We start from the raw sequence: 19749 nt of genomic DNA, 5'->3' as shown, positions 1-19749 counted from the left end.
GCAAGTTCAAGCCAGACCTGCCTCCGCGCTACGACGGCACCCCCGACCTTGCGGAGTTTCTGCAGTTCTACGAGCTGAGCATCGAGGCGGCCAACAGCGACGAGAAAGTCATGGTGAACTGGTTTCCCATGGCTCTCAAAGATGGTGCTCGCTCGTGGCTCCTGAACCTGCCCCCAGGTTCGATCTCCTCCTGGGGTGAGATGCGCGACCGCTTCATCGCCGACTTCCAGGGCACTCGCGACCGCCCGCTGGCCGCGGGTGACCTACGCCGCATCAAGCAGTAGCCAGGGGAGACCTTGCAAAAGTACATCCAGCGCTTCAACAGCGTTCGCCTCAAGATCCCCAAGGTGACGGATGAGGCCATCATCTCGGCGTTTTCCGATGGCGTCCGCGACGTCAAGATGAAGGAGGAGCTCGCTATCCACGAAGAGCTATGCACGGCTCTGGAGATGTTCAACATGGCGACCAAGTGCGCAAGAGCTGAGAAAGGGCGCCTTTCCCTCCTCGAGATCCCTGCTACCGACCTAGAGGAGAAGAAAGCCAAGGCCAAGGACGTGAAGCGCAAGGGGGTGGTCGTGCTCGCGGCGGAGCCAGACACGAAGCGCGACCGGGACCTCCCGAGTCGTCCAAGAGCAGTCGTCCGTTCTGCGCCTTCCACAACGTACACAGCCACAACACCAATGACTGCCAAGAGCTCAGGGCCATTCGAGATGGACGCTTCGGTCGACGCCCCGAACGCAACGACCAGGGCTACGGCCGAGAAGGAGGACGAAGTGGAGGACGTTGGGCCGACCGCGGCCCCCGTCAGGAGTGGCGCGACCAGCCCCGCGAGGACCGCTGGCAGGACCAGCCTCGCGAGGGCGCCTAGAGGGACCAGCCTCATGAGGACTGTCCTCAGGGCAATGCTGGCGTACCTCCGCTGCTACCGCCGCCAAGAAGGAACGATGACCACCATCAGGACGAGGGGGCTGGGGGCTTCCAGGAGCCACACGCCATCGCTTGCATCTTGGGCGGCGCTCAGGCCCCAGCTTCCCAACGCATCTTCAAGCAGTTTGCTCGCGAAGTGAACGCAACCCTTCCCAGGCTCGAGGCCACGCGCCTGCTCAGGTGGTCCAAGTGCGCCATCACCTTCAGTTTATCGGATCAGCTCAAGTGCGCAGCCACTGCTGGCGCCCTCCAAATGCTTTGCTCGCCCATCATCAGCAACGTCCAAGTCACCAAGACCCTCATCGACGGCGGCGCAGGGCTCAATGTCCTGTCCGTCGAGACATTCGACAGCCTCTGATATGGACCGAACCTCGTGGCGAGATCCGATCTGTTGTTGCGGCCCGATCTTTCACGACACACCACCACCACCAGTAGTAACCTCTCGCCCGTGCATGCGATGTACACGAAGTACAGGGTTTGAACCTTGCGGCTCAACACGAGAGAAACAATATGTACGACGGCACCTCACGTGCAAAACAATTTCCTTGCAGAAACCGCAACAAAGAGGTTTTCTAAAGTTATCTCAAAAACTTGATACGGGTTTCTACCCTCGAAAACACATCTCTATTTCATATAAAAATGACCTGACCTTTACAAAAGACTCGATTGACTCTATATAATAGTCACACATCCTAACTAGCTTGGAAAGCAAGCACATGGTACGTAATTAAAAAGAAGATAACACCTAGGATTAAGCTAAACCGACTTGATCTAGTATTTAGGAAAACAAAAACAACTAGTAGTATTTTCTGTTGTGCACGCATCGCTGGCTTCAGTTTTGGTGCTGGTGGGCCCCATCCAATTTCCTTCAAGCATAGTAGACTCCAAATATCCCACGTCCTTGTACTTGCCTGATATTCCTTACGTGGCCTTAACAAAAATAGAAACTTAATCTGCACCTTCTGCTCTTTAAACCAAAACAGACTCCGCATATCAAGTTGCCTCTCGTAATAAACAGTCGTGGCAAGGAAACGCAGAAGACCAGCCTCCTTGACGCCTCCTCCTACACATGGTTTACCATAAGGATTAAAATATTCTTTTGTTTGGTTTCCTATTGATGCATGCATGTCCAAACCAGAAGAAGTTAATATCTCAAACTGAACAAGTTTCTCTTCTTTGCCTATGCACATCGTGTGCAACACATCAGCATGCATGCACGTAATATTTTCTAGTGGCTTCTCATCGTTGTAGCTTAGCTGCTCTGACATATATACAATGTATTTTTGCACATCATTGGCTTTAGGCGAAACAACAATGACCTCGGTATTTAAATTATAGGCGGTTGTATCATCCTCCCCTCCTTGCAACGAAACCGTCCTCAGTTTCAAGTGAATTTGTTCAACAGTATTTTTATCCATAGACAGACTGACGGCTGTAGAAAAATCAACAGATTTGTGCTTCTTCTTTTCTACTTCTTTCTGCTTTTTTATCTTCTCAAGATGTTCTTTCCTTCAAGCAATAAAAAGATCCTCACCCATTGGCACAAGGCTGTACTTCTTACCCCTCTTGACTATATATCTATGTGCTTTGCAGTCATATGCAATATCATGCTCTTTGTACCATGGCTCACCCAATAACAAGTGACATGCAATCATCGGTGCCGGAATCACGTCCCACAAAACCTCGCAAAAATAATTTCCCAACAAAAATTGTACCTTGGTTTGGTGCGTCACACTTAGCTCTTCATGACCCCAACGAAACAAGTACGGTTGTGCTCGTGGTGTCATTGGTAGATCTAGCTTCTCCACCATCTCCATGCTTGCAGCATTGATCAAACTCATGTGGTCAATTGTCATGGCACATGATCTCTCCTATACGACAACACGAGTATGAAAGAGCCCATCCCATCGACCTTCCTCCTCCGATGGAAATCCATAGCTTAGCTTCCATGATAATCCAGTCATCTCCTGCACAGTGTCGTGAACAACCTTGCTCTGAATACCACCTGATATGGACCGAACCTCGTGGTGAGATCCGACCTGTTGTTGCGGCCCAATCTTTCACGGCACTCCACCAGCAACAGCAGAAACCTCTCGCCCGCGCACACGATGTACGCGAAGTAGAGGGATTGAACCCTACGGTCCAGCACAAGAAAACCAATCTCGACGACGGTACTCACGCGCAAAACAATTTCTACAAAGAAATCGCAACATAGAGGTTTTCTAAAGATTCCTCTAAAACTTGATACGGATGTCTACCCTGAAAAACACATCGTGTCTATTTTATCTAAAAATAACCTGCCCTACATTATACAAACCATGGCTATTTATAATAACCTGACTTGATCCTGGCCTAAGGCCCCTCACGCACGCACACAACTTCAAAAAGGAAATAAACATTAAAATAAAAGAGTCCAATATTGGATTTTATATCTAATAATTATTCCTAACCTTTAATTATGGTGCGCCATCTCTCTTGACTTGTTTCGGTGGCCCCCAGCCTACTTCTTTTAAGCATAGAAAACTCCACACGTTGCGCATCATGTTTGTAATTGCCTGGTACTCCTTGCGTGGTAGAAACAAAAGCATGAATCGTTCCTTAATCCCTCCTTTAACTTCTATAATATCTCCAATTAAATATCCATAGTTCTTGGTTGCATGCACCGAATGGATCTCGCCTCCTGGAACACAAACGGAATAGCATCCTAGGCCGGTTTCCATTGCACGTTGGTTTACCTTTATTTCTTGCATGGTTGCATGCATGTCAAATCCTGAAACAATTCTGATCTGGTCATGAGCCAGTGAATGTTTATTTTCTTGGCTTACGCCCATCTTGTGCAATACATTCGCATGCATGCACATAACATCGACCAATGCTTGCACCTCTTCATCATCTTCACTGGACTGGAAATAGTTTGGAACACAAATATTCTTCATCTTTACTCCATTGACATGCGACAAAGTATCGTGAACAACCATATTAGTAGCATCATCCGTGTTCGTATCAGCCTTCCAAGTATCATACGATCAGCTACAGCCTATCAAGCCCTTCTCTGGAGTGACCGATGGCTCTACCACCCCGATAGGGCAGGTCCGTCTCCCTGTCACCTTCGGTCAGTGCGACAACTACTGCACCGAGCTCATCGACTTCGACGTCGCCCACATCCGCCTGCCGTACAATGCCATCCTCGGATATCCAGCGTTGGCCAAATTCATGGCGGTAACCCACCACGGCTACAACGTCCCTAAGATGCCAGGGAGTGGCGGCATCATCACGATTCCGTGTGAAGAAAGAGATGCGGTGTGCTCCCTTGAGCGCGCCTTCCAAGCCACAGCGATTGACGACCCCGACGACCGAGGCACCCTGTACCCTCCTGAGGCCATCCCCAAAAAGAAGCAGCTACACCACCTAGCGCCTCAGGGAAGCGGTGCCTTCAGTGGTACCACTTCGGGATCTGCGCCCACCGACGGGGCGCCTCCCTCCCTCGCATAGGAAGGCGCGCCCGGCGCCCTCCTCAGGCTGGGCTCGGGGGCTCTGTTCTGGAGGGCCTCAGACCTAGCCAATGCCACGAGGGAGGCACTCGGGCACCACGTGGAGGCGTGCTTTGCAGCACGTTTCCCTCAAGAGGGCGCTAGGCGAGGAGCACCCGGTGCTCAGGAGTTCATCGTCAAGGCCACCCAGGAGCTTCAAGAAGCAAGGATCATGCGCGGCGACCGCCGCCCATCTGGCGCAGCTCCCCATCCTGGCGAGGATGGCGGGCTGCGCGTCTACATCGACATTCCAGGGCTCAACAGAGCCGCGTCTCAGGAGCGCTTCTAGCCTTCGCGCGTTAGGCGTTGCGAGGGTCCACCTCACAGCTACGTCTGCATGCCATTTGGCTTGCCGAACGTGGCGGCTGCCTACCAGCGTCATCTACGGAGCATCTTGGCGGCTCAGGAGGCCAGGCATCACGCAGTCCTGGCGGAGATGGAGACAGTCCTCAAGGAACCGCCCGAGCCCCCAGAGCCTCTAGAGGCTCAAGGCCCTGGCGGCTCAAGAGGAGCGACTCCTTCATCGCGCGCCTTCGGCTACCTCAACCCTCCTTCGGCAACGGTACCAGGTGACATTTTCCAAGTTTATTCAGCTGGGAGCGCCCCTCGGGCTGCATTATTCCCAGGTCGCACGGGCCTGCCCCCGCGACATGTATATTTTTGCATCTTTAGCTTACTCTGTTGGGGGCGCCCCTCGGGCTGCATCATCCCCAGGCCGCTCGGGTCCGTCCCAGTGGCATTATCGTTCTTGCATCTATCTGAGCTAGCTTGTTCCATCGCATGAGTTATCTATGGTCATCACCTGCTTGATTATCACCCACCGCGGCCGCCCGCGTCGTCGATCGGCCCCTTGCTCATCCCGCAACGGGGGCTACTCATGCTGGCACGGCGCTTGTGCTCGGGTCCGTCCCTGCAACGCTGACAAATCTGAGCGGTCGAGCTCTGGCTCGCGGCACGCCCCGCGCACGTCACCTCACCAGGCCCTCAGTGCCTTCGTCTTCTTGCGGAACGACCAGTGGCAGACCGGCAAGCGTGGTTGCAATCTGTATCCCTCCTCGCACTAACCTGCGGGAACCTCCCGAGGGCGACAGCGGGCGGCAACGCGGGCTCGCTCTCTTCCCACGCAATTCGCTTGTGCGTTAAAAGGGGGGCTCCTGAGCATCGCGACTTAGGAGCTCTTACTGGCTCTCCAGCCCTCACCCCCTGACCTTGACCACGGCATCGCGACCTGGCATACCAGCGGCGGCTGAGCTCGCTCGAGGGCCGGGACCCGAGGACGTAGAGCACACAGAAGAGCGCCAAAAAGAGGGGGAAGCTCGCACGGGCCTAACCTGGCTACACTATGGCCGTCGGTGCACGAGTCTGGCGCTACACAAGGAATCGACTCTGGACTGCTAAGATAAGTTTCGCACTTGGGTCAGCCGAGCGGTAGGATTCCATCTCTTGCAGCCTTGTTACGGCGACGTCGCCTCCCTTTCCTACCTTTAGGTAGCTGCTTGCACGCTAAAGGGGACCTCTTGAGCATCGTGCCTTAGGAGCTCTTACTGGACCTCGGGCCGCTCACCTCCTGGCCTTGACCACGGCATCGCGATCTGGCATACCAGCGACAGCTGCAACCTGTGTGGGGACCGGGACCTATCGGTGTAGAGCACCAAGTTACCGCGAAGTTGGAAAGGGGAGACCGAGCCGAAGCAGGACATGCATTTGTAAAACTTCATAATAAGGAAGATATTAACAAAAGGCATTACAGATCCTTTACACGCCCCCACGGGATTCGTCTTGATTCCTCGCAGGGAACAAAAGAAGAAGGTTTCTAGGAGCCCTATCTACACACGCCAACGCCACAGACGCCATCATCAACTGTGGGCTACGGGAGGCCGGCGCCAACCCGATCCAGATCAACGGCGACGGCGGGCGGATGTCGCTGCTGTGCTCCAGGCACGGCGAGAGCTCGGGGGCACGTAGCTGTCGTCGCTCGTCTCCAGAGTCTCGTAGGGCTCGGGAGAGTCGCCGGACTCCCAAGCGTCGTCGCTGCTGCTGGAGGAACCGCTGGTGAGGCCGGCGGCTGGCCCGGCTCCTGTCGTCGTGCCGTCCCAGCGACCCCTTCCAGGGCAGCACTCCAGGCGGCGGCCTTCCTCGTCGAAGACTTTGAAGAACATCGTGGAGGCACCGTCGTATTCGAAGTGGATGGCGAGGGCGCCCTCCGCACGGCAAACCCGGGCGACCTCACCCCAGCCGTGGGTCATGAAGATCTTGCCCGGGGAGACGACCTCAACCTCCGCCTCTGTCGCCGGGACGTCGCACTCGGCGTGATGCAGCCATAGCTCGAGGGGACCCCTCGGCGGCATCTCGGCGGAGAAGAACTGCGGGAAGCGAATCCAAGAACGCGGGGGCATCACCGCCCACACCACCAGTCCGCGCGAGGAGCCCTCGGCGTGGGTCCCTGGGGCGACGGCGCGCCCCACTGCGGCGTGGCGACCACGGCCGCGACATGGACGGCGTTGGTCACCGCCTCCTCCTCCGGAGCCCTCGGCCTGGGCGTACAAAGGCAGCGGATACCCGGGGGGAGGCCGCTCATACCAAGGCCTCGACACCTCCGGCCTCACGACGACATCGCGGCAGCGGGCCAGCCTCTTCTTTGATGGGAGTAGCCCCGGCTTGTCGCGGGGGGCTCTTCCTTTCTCCGCGGCCAAGGACCTCCGTATCGGCGCCATTGGTGTCGTAGCTAGACGATGAAGCAAAGCGGAAGAGGTAGGAGCACACAGCGAGAAAGAAGGAGATGAGCAACGAGGGCTCCCCCCCTCCTCATTTATAGTCAGCAGGAGGCCAACGCCGGCCTCCACGTTCACACAATGATGGTTTTTCTTCTACATGTAGCAGGGTCTCGTCAAATCGAGGGCAGTCGCCGAGGCAGCGTGGGGAAGCGGAGACGCCCACGTCCCTTCAGTCGCCACGCGTCAATCAAGGCCACGGGCGGTTGGGGCCGGCGGCGCTCCGCGCTTGCCCTTTGGCTTCGCCTCGAAGCCAAGTCCGAGCGCGCCTCGGGCTCAGGGGCTACTATCGGCGTTCTGGGAATGGGGGTCCCCAGACTTGCCTGCCTGCGGCCCATGGCGTGGGTCCACCAACAACCTGCTACAGCCCATCTTCACCAGCAAGCCCTCAAGACCCTCGCGAGGGGCCAAGCCTCGCGAGGCGGACGACACAAGACCTTCTCAGGGGCGGCCTCACTAGGCTGGCTCGCGAGGAGCGGAGAGATCAAGACGAGGGGTACCTCGTGAGGTTCTCGTGACGTGAGCCGTGACGACCAAGGCCAGGCGGGCGCCAGCGGGCGCAGAGTACCCGCTGCCTCTTTGGTGCTAAAGGGGCAAGCGCAGGCGAGGAGTCCCGAGGCATCAGGCAAAGGATTCCATATCGGTGCAACGAGACCAAGACCAGCAGGACGGCAGGACGGAGGGCCTCGCAGAGCCCACGACGGCGTCACCACCATAGCCTTTGGCAGGCGAAGACCACCTTTTTTCAGGATAGCTTGTACTAGTTGTCCCCCTTCAAATTGGCCGTTGTGGGATCCCTTCCCGCCTAACATTTGGGGAGAGGACCCGGGCCTCTATAAATAGGACTAGCCACCACCTTAGTGGGGGAGAGGGATTCAGTTCATCCTCAACCACATAAGCTCACCGAGCCCAAGAACACCTCTCCTCAGGAGGCTGTTCTTCCCTTGTACTAGTTCATCCTCAGCCTACAAGGCAATCCACCACACCACACTGGAGTAGGGTATTACACCACGTCGGTGGCCCGAACCAGTATAAACTCTTGTGTCCCCTGTTCTTCAAGTTCGACGTGCTGAGCTTTGAGGTCGTTGTGAGTGAGCGAGCTAGGGGGAGGGAGAGATCTTCGTGCGCACCCCAGTGTTCGAACCTTGAGGGTTTTGCCGGAACCCGAAATCCGACAAATTTTAATGTAGTATGATGCTATGGTTCTTGCTTATAAGCTCTTTGCTTATCTTTCCCTTTTGCTTAAAAGCTTGTTTGGCTCTTTGTCTTTTGAGCTCTTTTCTCATGCAAAACGTTATGAACCAAGATAGCAATTGTGTATGCGATGACAACTTTGTGACACAAAAGATGATACCAAGATATGCGCCACGTTGGTATGGTGAGTATGCAATGGGAAGTATGACTACTAATGTGCACAAGTGACGTTGCCGGCAATACTCAAAGGCTAGTCTCGGTGGGTAAGCTACGCAAAATTGGGCTATGGTAGTTATGAATGTAATGGCAAGAATGTACAATGATATTACGATACCAAGATGAGGTTACCATTGTTGCTTACGGTATGGTGTCAAAATGGTGGAGTGGTCGTTGTTGATGACGATTCCATGGCGAAGATGAGCGGCGGTGATGTCAATGTCGAACCGTACCTAAATAGCCGAAACACAATAGGACACGGGAACCACAACTCAAATTCTCAAAGCAAAACGTGTCAAAATTGTCGGAATTGGTAGTGGGTAAGCGATGGTGGTGTTTGTGGAAAGCGGTGGTGCTATGCGGAAGTGACGGTGGTATACGGGAGTGTAAGTGGGCACCGGATCAAAATTTGGCGAAAGTTAGGCGGAAACGAAGCGGTGGAAGGAAGTGATGCTGTCATGGGCCGGATGTTCGGGGTGGCCGGATGTTCGGGGTGGCCGGATGTCCGGGGTCGGGCCGGATGTCCAGGCTCTGGATCCGTGGACGAACTCGATGAACTCCGCGTGGAAGAGGCAGATTCGGGGTAAAATTTGGGAGATTTTGTGGATGGAAATTGGGAAAAAGATGGTGGAAAGCTAGATCTACCTGCAACACACGAAATCCGCGGATCAAATCCAACAAACTTCATCACACCAACAAATCACAAAACAAAATTTGGGGGGGGGGGCTATTTTTGGTGGGGATTTTCGAATTTAGGATGAAATCAACAAAACAAGGCTAGAAAACAAAGAGGGGAGGCTCCGAAATCGTGATCAACGTGGCTCATGATACCAAGATGATGTACGGTGGAACCCTATACGGCCGACCTTTCACGAAAGGAGCGGATCCCGCGATGAACACGAAGAACACAAGGGGGGAATCACGAAGGGAAACACAAGAAAGACACTCAAACCAACGAGATTAGGTCACACATATGCTAGATCCGAGTACACATAGAGATCACACGGTCCAAATCCAACAAGGGACGATACAAAGGGTAACCGGTTCTTCTCAGTGAGGAGGTCTTGAGGTCTTCCCGTTAGGGGTCTTGAATCCAAGTGGATCTTCTCCGAAGAGGTGTCGGTCCCTCGCGGTGGAGTAGATCCGGATGGATGAGCGAGGCTCTATCTCACATATGAGCTATCACAACGCTGACCCTAGAAAGAGGGAGGAGGAGTATATATATAGTCTAGGTGGGCGAAGGGGTACATGGGCCTCGGCCCTTACACTATGCGCAGATAGGGAGGCCGGATGTCCGGGCGTCGGGCCGGATGTTCGGGCCTTCACGAGGTGCCGGATGTCCGGGCGGTCGGGGCTGACCTTGACGCTCTCTGGATAGGCGGGGTCCGGATGTCCGGAAGCTCGGGACGGGCCGGATGTCCGGAAGCTCGGGACGGGCCGGATGTCCGGGCTGGAGGGCCGGCTCTTCTGCTCTCTGGATAGGCCCGTCCGGATGTCTGGGATGGAGGCCGGATTTCCGGGCCGGGGTCCGGATGTCCGGGCTGGTCGCCGGATGTCCGGGGCCTGTAGACTTGGCCACTGGCTCCTTGCTGCTAATGACACTTCCAGGGGGCGGATGTCCGGGGTTATGGCCGGATGTCTGGGTCCTGGGAGCTGTTCTTGACTCCTTCCGTTGGTTCTCTTCATCCATGAACTTGGAGACGTGTCCGTCTTCACGTGCATCTTCGGGAGGGTCCTCTTGGTACCTAATCATGCACAACATTCCGGAGTTAGGTAGTAGCCATGTCTCGAGTGAATCATATGTGATATCACTAAGGAAAGAAGTCACCTCGGTCTCTAGAGCTCTAGCTCGTGCTCGTGTCATGGGTCCTCTTGGCACTTGGTGAGACGATGGTAGGTCCATGGGAATGACCATAGGATGCTCCGCATCAATTTGTTCTTTTTGTGCAGGTACATTTTACATAGTGTTGCTTGGTTTTCCTACTGGATTGATAACCTTGGTTTTATAACTGAGGGAAATACTTGCCATTGATGCTGCATCATCCTCTCCTCTTTGGGGAAATACCAACGCAGATACAAGTAATCATGCCTATATAAACCAGGAGGTTTAGTTCGCAGAGCCGAATCCATACACCCATTCATCATACCCCTAGGGTTTAGACCACAACTTACGATCTCGAGGTAGATCAACTATGTACTTCGATACCTTCGCTCCATAGAGAGGGCCCGAACGTGGGTAAATCCCTTGTGTGTTCTTCTCCTGTTACCCATCGATCCGATCTAACAGCTCGGTCCCCCTACGATCTGCCAATTTTGACACGAACAAACACCGTTCTCTTGTAATTTTACTTTCAAAGGTCAGGAGGTTAATTTTGAAGCTCATAGTTTAGCTAAATTTGCTTTAACATTATCTCAGGGCCGCATGTGTGGCTTGGCCAGCCACATGACCAAGTTTCTATCCCACTTTCTGCGGAGTTTTAGTAATAAAATGGCTTTTCCCCTCAAAAAAAATTTGGGAGAGACCTCCTTTTTTAGAGAGAAGGGGGAGACCTCCTAGTCTGTGCCTCTTGCGCCAGGGAGTTAACCCAGCGTTCACGTGAGCAGGTGCATGGCCCGGCCCAACAAACTGCACGCTCGCGAGTGTTTAAATTTTTTTCCTCAAAAAAAGACTGGTCGACGTTGACCAGTGACTCCTTGACCCACTGACCATTGACAGAAAGGACTAGTTTGGTCATGGATTGGTGGCCTAGTTGACCAGTGATCATTGACTTGAAAAGAGTTCATAATTTTTGGAAAAAGTTTGTGGATTTGAAGAGGTCGCTGTTAGACAAGTACGCGCGACGCCGGTGATGGGGGCGGCAGGGATCTGATTCTCGACGGTCTCATGGGGCACCAACGGGGGATCCTCTTCGGGAGGCGGTCGGTTGTTGTTGGACCACCGAGCGTGGCAGCCAGGGATGAGTTCCCTAGTCGGGCGGTGGCGGCGGCAGTCACCTCCATGGCGAAGGGTCAGGGGGTGTGTCTCTGGCATGCTCTCAGGCGATGGCTGGTGGTGGCGACCGTAGATCTAATCCGCGTTCAGATTCGTTGCAGTGTGGCCCTTGGTCGGTCCGTGGCGCGTGGAGGGGTTGGTGATGGGCGACTGGAGGTCCTGTGTTAGCGTTCTCGGATCTGCGTGCGTCTTCACAACACGGCTCTGCGCGGATCCAATCAGCTACAGAGTCGGGTGGCACGAATTCTGGTGAAATTGTGTCGACTTCGGTCATGCGGACAATGGTGGTGTCTTCGACGTTGTTTCCTTATCAATACATCGTCGTTGCAGTCTGTGTCACCTTGCTCGGCCTACTTCGGGGTAAACCCTAGATCTGGGTCTCCTAGATCGGATGATGTCGGCTCCTTTGGTGCCATTTTCCCTCTTGGGGGCATCGTTTTGGAGTAAGTGTTTACTGAAGGGGCCAGGAGGTGGAGCAGTGTTGCATCTACCGCATCGATGGCGATGGACACATGATGGCGATGGACACATGTTGAGGGACGCGTGCAGGGTGGTTGTGTTGTGTGGCATCACGGTGGCCTCACAAAGTCAACGTGTTGACAGGATAGCGGATTCTAGAGCGTGCGCTTGCGATGCGCGCTAGTTGTCCGCTAGACCGGTTGGTGCTCTTAGCCCATCCAGGGCGGCTTGGCGATGCCATTGGTTTAGATGATGTGTATGTTTGTGCAAGGTCGGGACACATCATCAAGCTTGTAGGTGTAGCAAAGGAGGTCATCAGGAAGGTGGTGGCTTTGGGATAATCAATGTATTTTTTTATCAGGCTCTGTTGAATAATATAATAAAGATGGTTGTGTGCATCCTTATATGCATAGGCGAGGGGTTTCAACCTCCTTTTCGGAAGAAAACAAATGTCATTTAAGGATCAACAATCCATTTGACACCAAACTATAGCAATTAGAAAAGGAGGAAAGAAAACTTCAACAATTACAAATTTCTAATACATCTCTAGCTGATTCTAAATCGATGAAACGGGCTACTTTGATGGGCCGCAACCTCTTGGCCATGCTGTATGGCCGAGAAACTATTTGAATGGTAAATATGGCTGTTCCATATGAGCACCGTACTGGGAAGAACCAACGACGAAAAGTGATATAGTTCTCCAGCAATCTTGACGAAATAGCTGACATTCCCATGTTGATGCAAACATCGACCATGGACATTCCTAATGTGGCTCCGCATGATGCACAAGAGCAATATGCTACCCAACATGTTCAAACAGAATGATAATAATTGGAATATGGTCTAGAAAGTACCACGGTGAAGATGTTAGCATGCCCAGACGTGAGCAAATGGATTGCATTTTACTCATTTTCCAAACACCCTCAGTGCTAGTGCATAAACATCTTTCTTCTTTGCTGATGTAGCTTCGGCCACCAATTTCACCGCCTATAATTGATAACAGTAGTTCAGAAGAAAAGAAATAAGATGATCGCATGATCATTATCTTGTAAGATACTCCCTCCGTCGCATAATATAATAGCGTTTTTGACACTATATGCAGGCAAAACTGCAAATCCCAAAACTTTCTTGGAAGCTTGAAATGTACTCCCTCCGTTCCTAAATATTTGTCTTTTTAGAGATTTCAAATGGACTACCACATACGGAATGTACATAGACATATTTTAGAGTGTAGATTCACTCATTTTGCTCTATATGTAGTCATTTGTTGAAATCTCTAGAAAGACAAATATTTAGGAATGGAGGGAGTATCAAGGAATTGAGTGGAATATGCACCGTTGAAAGAGCATGCCCTTTCGCCATCAATTCTCTGAGTTCCTGCTCAAGAAAATCATCAGATGGTGTTTCATCAATTGAAATTGAGTTCCCATCTATGAGGATGGTGATTTCTCCCTTTGGCTGCCGAGTTGCAAAGGCTTCATTTGCTTCGCCTAGGGTTCCTCGCCAGAACTGCAAGATTTATATAAAGTTCAGGACTGCGAAGTAAAAAAATACCAAAATTATAAATTTACATGGAATGGCACGAACCTGTATTTGGGGAAAGTGAGATTATTTACAATTTATTCTTTTCCCAACTTAAATAAATATACACGTGATTTAGACACAACAAGATGGGTCACACCGCTCTATATAGGTATACCACACTTCACAGAACCAATATTTATGAGTGCACACGTATTAACCCGTATAGCAAATGAGGGCGCCCATGCAAAGGGATCAGACATCGGAGTTCAGATGGTAGGGGGCAGGCCTGAGCACGTAGCTCCCGCTTGCGCATGGTCCATGAAGGGTCCGACCACTTTGGGTCTATTGTACGCAGCCTTTCCCAACATTTCTGCAAGAGGCTGTTTCCAGGACTCGAACTCGTGACCTCATGGTCACAAGGCAACAGCTTTACCGCTGCGCCAAGGCTCCCTTTCATCGGAGTTCAGATGGTAAAAAGAAAATCAGTATAAGTGTACAAGTCAATGCTACCAAGTACTCCCTCCGTTCCCAAATATAAGCCTTTCTAGAGATTCCAACAAGTGACTACATGCGGAGCAAAATGAGTGAATCTACTCTAAAATATGTCTACATACATCTGTATGTTGTAGTCCATTTGAAATGTCTAAAAAGACTAAGATTGTACGACAAGAAAGACAATATAGGATATTCACAGATAATAAAGAAAAGGACAATGTAGGAAATAAGAGAATGGATAGGTTACACAGGAGGTGATTGCAGGACTACCTCTTCATGCAATTTGGTAATCTCCCTTGCAATAACACATGACCTGTACCTCAACACAAATGAAAACAAAACAGGTCAACATATCTGAAAGAAGACTTGCACACACTAATACCACAACTATAAATATTTTGTACTTAAATATGAACAAAGCTGCTCATACAGTGATTACTATTTTTTGTCTAGAGGAAAAAAGGGATTATTGGCTTCAATACCAATAATCATATTCGACATGTGTGTGACATCGCAACAGAGAGATGTGGTACTACTGTGGTTTGCATGCTTCCACTTGCCATTTTGCATTAAAAATATTTGTAGATCATGCAACAACATGCAGGTGCGAAAATATCTGTTACCTTGAATCGCCAAAAGATGAAGCAGCATCAAGAAGAAACTGATGAATTCCATGAGGAGGAACATAGAATATTTGTGTCACAGCCTCACGAGCAGATACCTCAAGCCTGGCGTTTCTTGATCGACCATGCTTTGGTAAGAAACCCACTAGAAATAAAAATCAGTACTGAATCGAAAGAATGAAGGACAGGCCTAGCGCAGTGGTGAAGTACTCCCCACTTGTGCCAAGAGGTCCTGGGGTCGACGCGGCCTCTCTGCATTGCACTGTGCAGGGGTAAGGCTTGCCTCGTATAATCCTTCCCCAGACCCCATTTGGTGTGGGAGCTTCTAGCACTGGGTCTGTCCTTTTTACTGAATCGAAAGAATGATTACAATTGATAAATGAAGAGTACAGTATTGACGTATTTTACCAAATGTGAATTCCTCTGTTGGCAAACCCGATGCAGAAAGAGCAGCAATTGCTGCAGAAGGCCCAGGAATGGGAATAACAGGGATTTTTTCAGTCGCGCATAGTCTAGCCTGTGACCAACGGTACAACATGCTTAATATCTCACACATAATGGAACACCATGAGACCTAAAAACAAGTTCTGATATTGTTCATTGCTAATGAATTTATCTCGTACCAGACGAGCAAGTCATCAACTAACCAATAGCATGTATACCATTCTATTTACGGTACTGTTAAGTGAAGTGACTGTCAGATCATTATTCTTTGCTTCGTCAATGAAAGATGCAGGTTGAAAAATTAAATAGAGCAAACTGATTTACCAGCTCCATGCCAGGGTCACTGATGCCTGGCGTACCAGCATCACTAATCACTGCAATTGCTTCCCCTTCATGGAGCCTCTTTAAGATAATGGGCTCTCTCTCGCGTTCGTTGAACTTATGGAAGCTGAGCTGCAAACTTAGATTTTAAGTTCTAAGTTCGACTGTAGACAATCACAGCCATGTCGAAGGTGCAGCTACTGGTAGCTCTGGCATGACAAAGCTAGGTATGAAATTAACTCACAAGAGGTGTTTTGATGTTGTAATGCTGAAGTAACTTTCCAGAATGCCTTGTGTCTTCAGAGAGTATCACATGAGCACATTTCAGAACACGCAATGCCCTGCAAAAATAATCATCAGCTTATTATAGGAGTATGCATCAGGAGATGGATGAGCTTTTGCTTTGGAGAGGGGACAATAGTCAACCAGATCAATGGATATATAGACTGAACTCTGGCCGATTCACTCCTGCTAATTATACAAATTCCTTTTTAATAGGGTTCAGATGGACAGCGTCTTTTCTAGGCTTTGGGAATGCCATGCATCCGCAAGCAGAAGTTGTTGTCTGGTTGTTGTTAAACGACCGTTTGAACACTATAGATATGATGCTTAGGAAACACTGAGCTTGACTCTGGCCCAAATTGTGTGCTATGTTCTTCTAACCAGTTGGAAACAAGAGATCGTCTATGCTTTGAATGTAGTTTTGCCTCTCGATGCTGGTCTATTGCTGGAGTTACTTGGATTTCTGCTAGCACTATGGTTCAATCCTTTGAAAAGACTAAAACTGGTTTTTCTGGTCTGCTTCATGCATGGAGATTATTGTTGCTGCTGCTTAGAACATTTGGAAGTCAAGAAAAGCTCCTATATTAAAGCAGAAAAGGCCTCAGGTCTCAATCTTGGAAAGCCTAATTCCTTTTGGAAAATTTCTTTTTTTGACCAAGCTGTTCAATGGGGAGAATGGGAGCTCTACCATTGAACTGGACGACTCCCTTTATGATACCAGCAGGCGTTTTGTGCAGCGAATCCAGGAGACTGAGGTCAAAGAAGCTTTAAAAAGGATGAAAGGAGGCAAGGCGATGGGCCCCGATTGTATCCCCATTGAGGTGTGGAGAGGCCTCGGAGACATAGCGATAGTATGGCTAACTAGCTTTTCAACCTCATTTTTCGGGCAAACAAGATGCCAGAAGAATGGAGACGGAGTATATTAGTACCAATCTTCAAGAACAAGGGGGGTGTCTAGACTTGTACTAATTACCATGGAATTAAGCTGATGAGCCATACAATGAAGCTATGGGAGAGAGTCATTGAGCATCGCTTAAGAAGAATGACAAGCGTGGCCAAAAATCAGTTTGGTTTCATGCCTGGGAGGTCAACCATGGAAGCTATTTTCTTGGTACGACAACTTATGGAGAGATACAGGGAGCAAAAGAAGGACCTGCATATGGTGTTCATTGACTTGGAGAAGGGCTATGATAAGATACCGCGGAACGTCATGTGGTGGGCCTTGGAGAAACACAAAGTCTCAACAAAGTACATTACCCTCATCAAGGACACGTACGATAATGTCGTGACAAGTGCTCGAACAAGTGATGGCGACACCGATGACTTCCCGATTAAAATAGGACTGCACCAAGGGTCAGCTTTGAGCCCTTATCTCTTTGCTTTGGTGATGGATTAGGTCACAAGGGACATACAAGGAGATATCCCATGGTGTATACTCTTCGCGGATGATGTGGTGCTAGTCGACAATAGTCGGACGGGGGTTAATAGGAAGTTAGAGCTATGGAGACAAACCTTGGAATCGAAAGGTTTAGACTTAGTAGAACTAAAACCGATTACATGAGGTGCGGTTTCAATACTACTAGACACGAGGAGGAGGTTAGCCTTGATGGGCAGGTGGTGCCTCAGAAGGACACCTTTCGATATTTGGGGTCAATGCTGCAGAAGGATGGGGATATCGATGAAGATGTGAACCATCGAGTCAAAGCTGGATGGATGAAGTGGCGCCAAGCTTCTGGCGTTCTCTATGACAAGAGAGTGCCACAAAAGCTAAAAGGCAGGTTCTATAGGACGGCGATTCGGCCCGCAATGTTGTATGGTGTTGAGTGTTAGCCAACTAAAAGGCAACATATTCAACAGTTAGGCGTGGCGGAGATGCGCATGTGGAGATGGATGTGTGGTCACACAAGGAAGGACCGGGTCCGGAATAACGATATACGAGATAGAGTTGGGGTAGCACCAATTGAAGAGAAGCTTGTCCAACATCGTCTGAGATGATTTGGGCATATTCAGCGCAGGCCTTCAAAAGATCCAGTGCATAGCGGACTGCTAAAGGGTGCTGATAATGTCAAGAGAGGTCGGGGTAGACCGAACTTGACATGGGAGGAGTCTGTAAATAGAGATCTGAAGGACGGGGGTATCACCAGAGAACTAGCCATGGACAGGGGTGCATAGAAGCTTGTTACCCATGTGCTAGAACCATGAGTTGGTTGCGAGATTCTTATGGGTTTCAGCTCTAGCCTACCTCAACTTCTTTGGGACTAAAGGCTTTGTTGTTGTTGTTGTTGTTGAGTAATTACTGTAGGGCAACAGCCCCACAGCCCTTTATTTCAGAAAATTTTACCCAGACCTGTTTAAATCCTCTCCCAGCAGGAGTCGAACCCAGAACTTGGGGTGCTACTAAGGTCTCTGCAACCACTATCATAGTAGAAGTTTAAGAGGCTTGAAAAAGCCGACTGATGTATGATATACTAAGGGCTATGGAGCACTAGGGAATTTGAATAAATAGTTGCCTCATCGCTCCACTTTCTCTTTTGTCAAAACACATAATTAAACGTCATAGATGTAACTCGCAAACAAAAAAGTTTCTGAAGTTTGTTCCCCTGTGTGCCAAAAAAAAAAACCAGTCTACCACTTTTCACTTCGATTAGCCTAACCGTTAGTACTCACCTGGTACTGAGAGGTACCATGTAACAGCTAAGTAAATAATATACCTCAAGGTGATATCCTCGAGATTCCCAATGGGTGTCGCCACTAGATACAACCCCGACTCCAAATCCTGCATATCAAATTGGAGCAACATCAGAGGTAAGTCAATAGACATGCCATTTTCGATTGGGACACAACAAAAATCAAGCTTTGAAGGGGAATTGAAGCATAACTAGATGTGCTTTAGCAAAACTGATTATTAATACACAGTATATTCTGAAACTACAAAGTACCAATACAAAAAGGTAAAATAAAAACTCTCTTTCCGTTTAAGCTGCAGTACTGCACTCAGAACCCCCAATGTGCAAAAACGTCACATTCCATAGATCATCAGTGACCTGTGGCTCAAATAATTAAGCAGAAGCAGTGTCAAACGGGAGAGAGGACTACCGTTTCCGAGGCCCGCTGCTCCGGCGAGCCGTTCGAGGCGGCAGCAGGGAGGCGGCGAGGGAGCGGAGACGCAACTGCTGCGGCACAGCGGAGATGGGATGGGAGACGGCGGGGAGTGGCCAGCTTAAGGGAGAAGAGGGCCTGGAGGCGGAGCAGAGACGCCATTTGCGGCGGCGACGCGGGGAGAGTTGTAGAGATAAGTGCTAGGGGTGTTTGGTTCAGAAGTCACTTTTTCTAGTCCCGGGGACTAATAAAAAAGACTCTCTAGTAGAGTCTTTTTCTAGTCCCTATAAAAAAAGTCCCTCCCGTTTGGTTTCTAGGGATTTTTTAGGGACTTTTTCTAATCTCTGGGACTAAAAAGTCCCTGAACCAAACACCCTCTTATAGTTTTGACAAAGGTCCGTGTAGGGCTCATCTAGATGTCATCTAAGTCCTGACATGAGAAAAACGTCAATCCCATCAACTACGAGGCAAAATTTTGTGTTTTGACCCTTTTGTGGTCTATAAATTGGGGATCTGACCCCTCTTTAAATCTTTTTTGAAATCTGACTCTTTTACTACCACCACAGGTCTCGGCAGTAGGGTTATGCAACCTACTGCCAGGGGTTCTGGCGATGGCATGGATGGCCCATTGTCGTTACCTAACGGCCAGCGCAACACCCTATCGCCGCAGGCCTTGGCAGTAGGTTGCCTGACCCTACCGCCGGATGGCTTGGCGATAGGGTCGTGTGGGTTTAGGTTTTTACAAGTTTTAGTGATTGTTTCATTTGTAAAGTTTTATCACAGGTTTAACATAGTTTCACAAATAGCAAAATACGAGCTCACATATTAATAAAGGTTCCACATAGCAAATATTAAACAGTTTACACATAGTT

At 50.1% G+C, this 19749-nt stretch overlaps 1 protein-coding gene across 1 annotated transcript; it reads right to left on the bottom strand.

The window, feature by feature from the left end:
* Positions 1-12532: 12532 nt before the first annotated feature.
* LOC123180876 (ribosomal RNA small subunit methyltransferase I) lies at positions 12533-19103 on the bottom strand. The gene is made up of 9 exons (XM_044593046.1): positions 18875-19103; positions 18490-18554; positions 15741-15837; positions 15500-15628; positions 15140-15248; positions 14732-14876; positions 14379-14421; positions 13425-13598; positions 12533-13076 (listed from the first exon to the last, which is right to left on the bottom strand). Exons 1-9 carry the CDS (start codon positions 19037-19039, stop codon positions 12996-12998), a joined length of 1008 nt encoding a protein of 335 aa, XP_044448981.1. The 5' UTR covers positions 19040-19103; the 3' UTR covers positions 12533-12995.
* Between the last annotated feature and the right edge of the window lie 646 nt (positions 19104-19749).

Source organism: Triticum aestivum, chromosome 1D (genome assembly GCF_018294505.1).
Source record: "Triticum aestivum cultivar Chinese Spring chromosome 1D, IWGSC CS RefSeq v2.1, whole genome shotgun sequence".
Taxonomy (NCBI): Eukaryota; Viridiplantae; Streptophyta; class Magnoliopsida; order Poales; family Poaceae; genus Triticum; species Triticum aestivum.
Note: the sequence above shows the minus strand (reverse complement) of the source record. Positions and strands in the feature narration are given on the sequence as shown.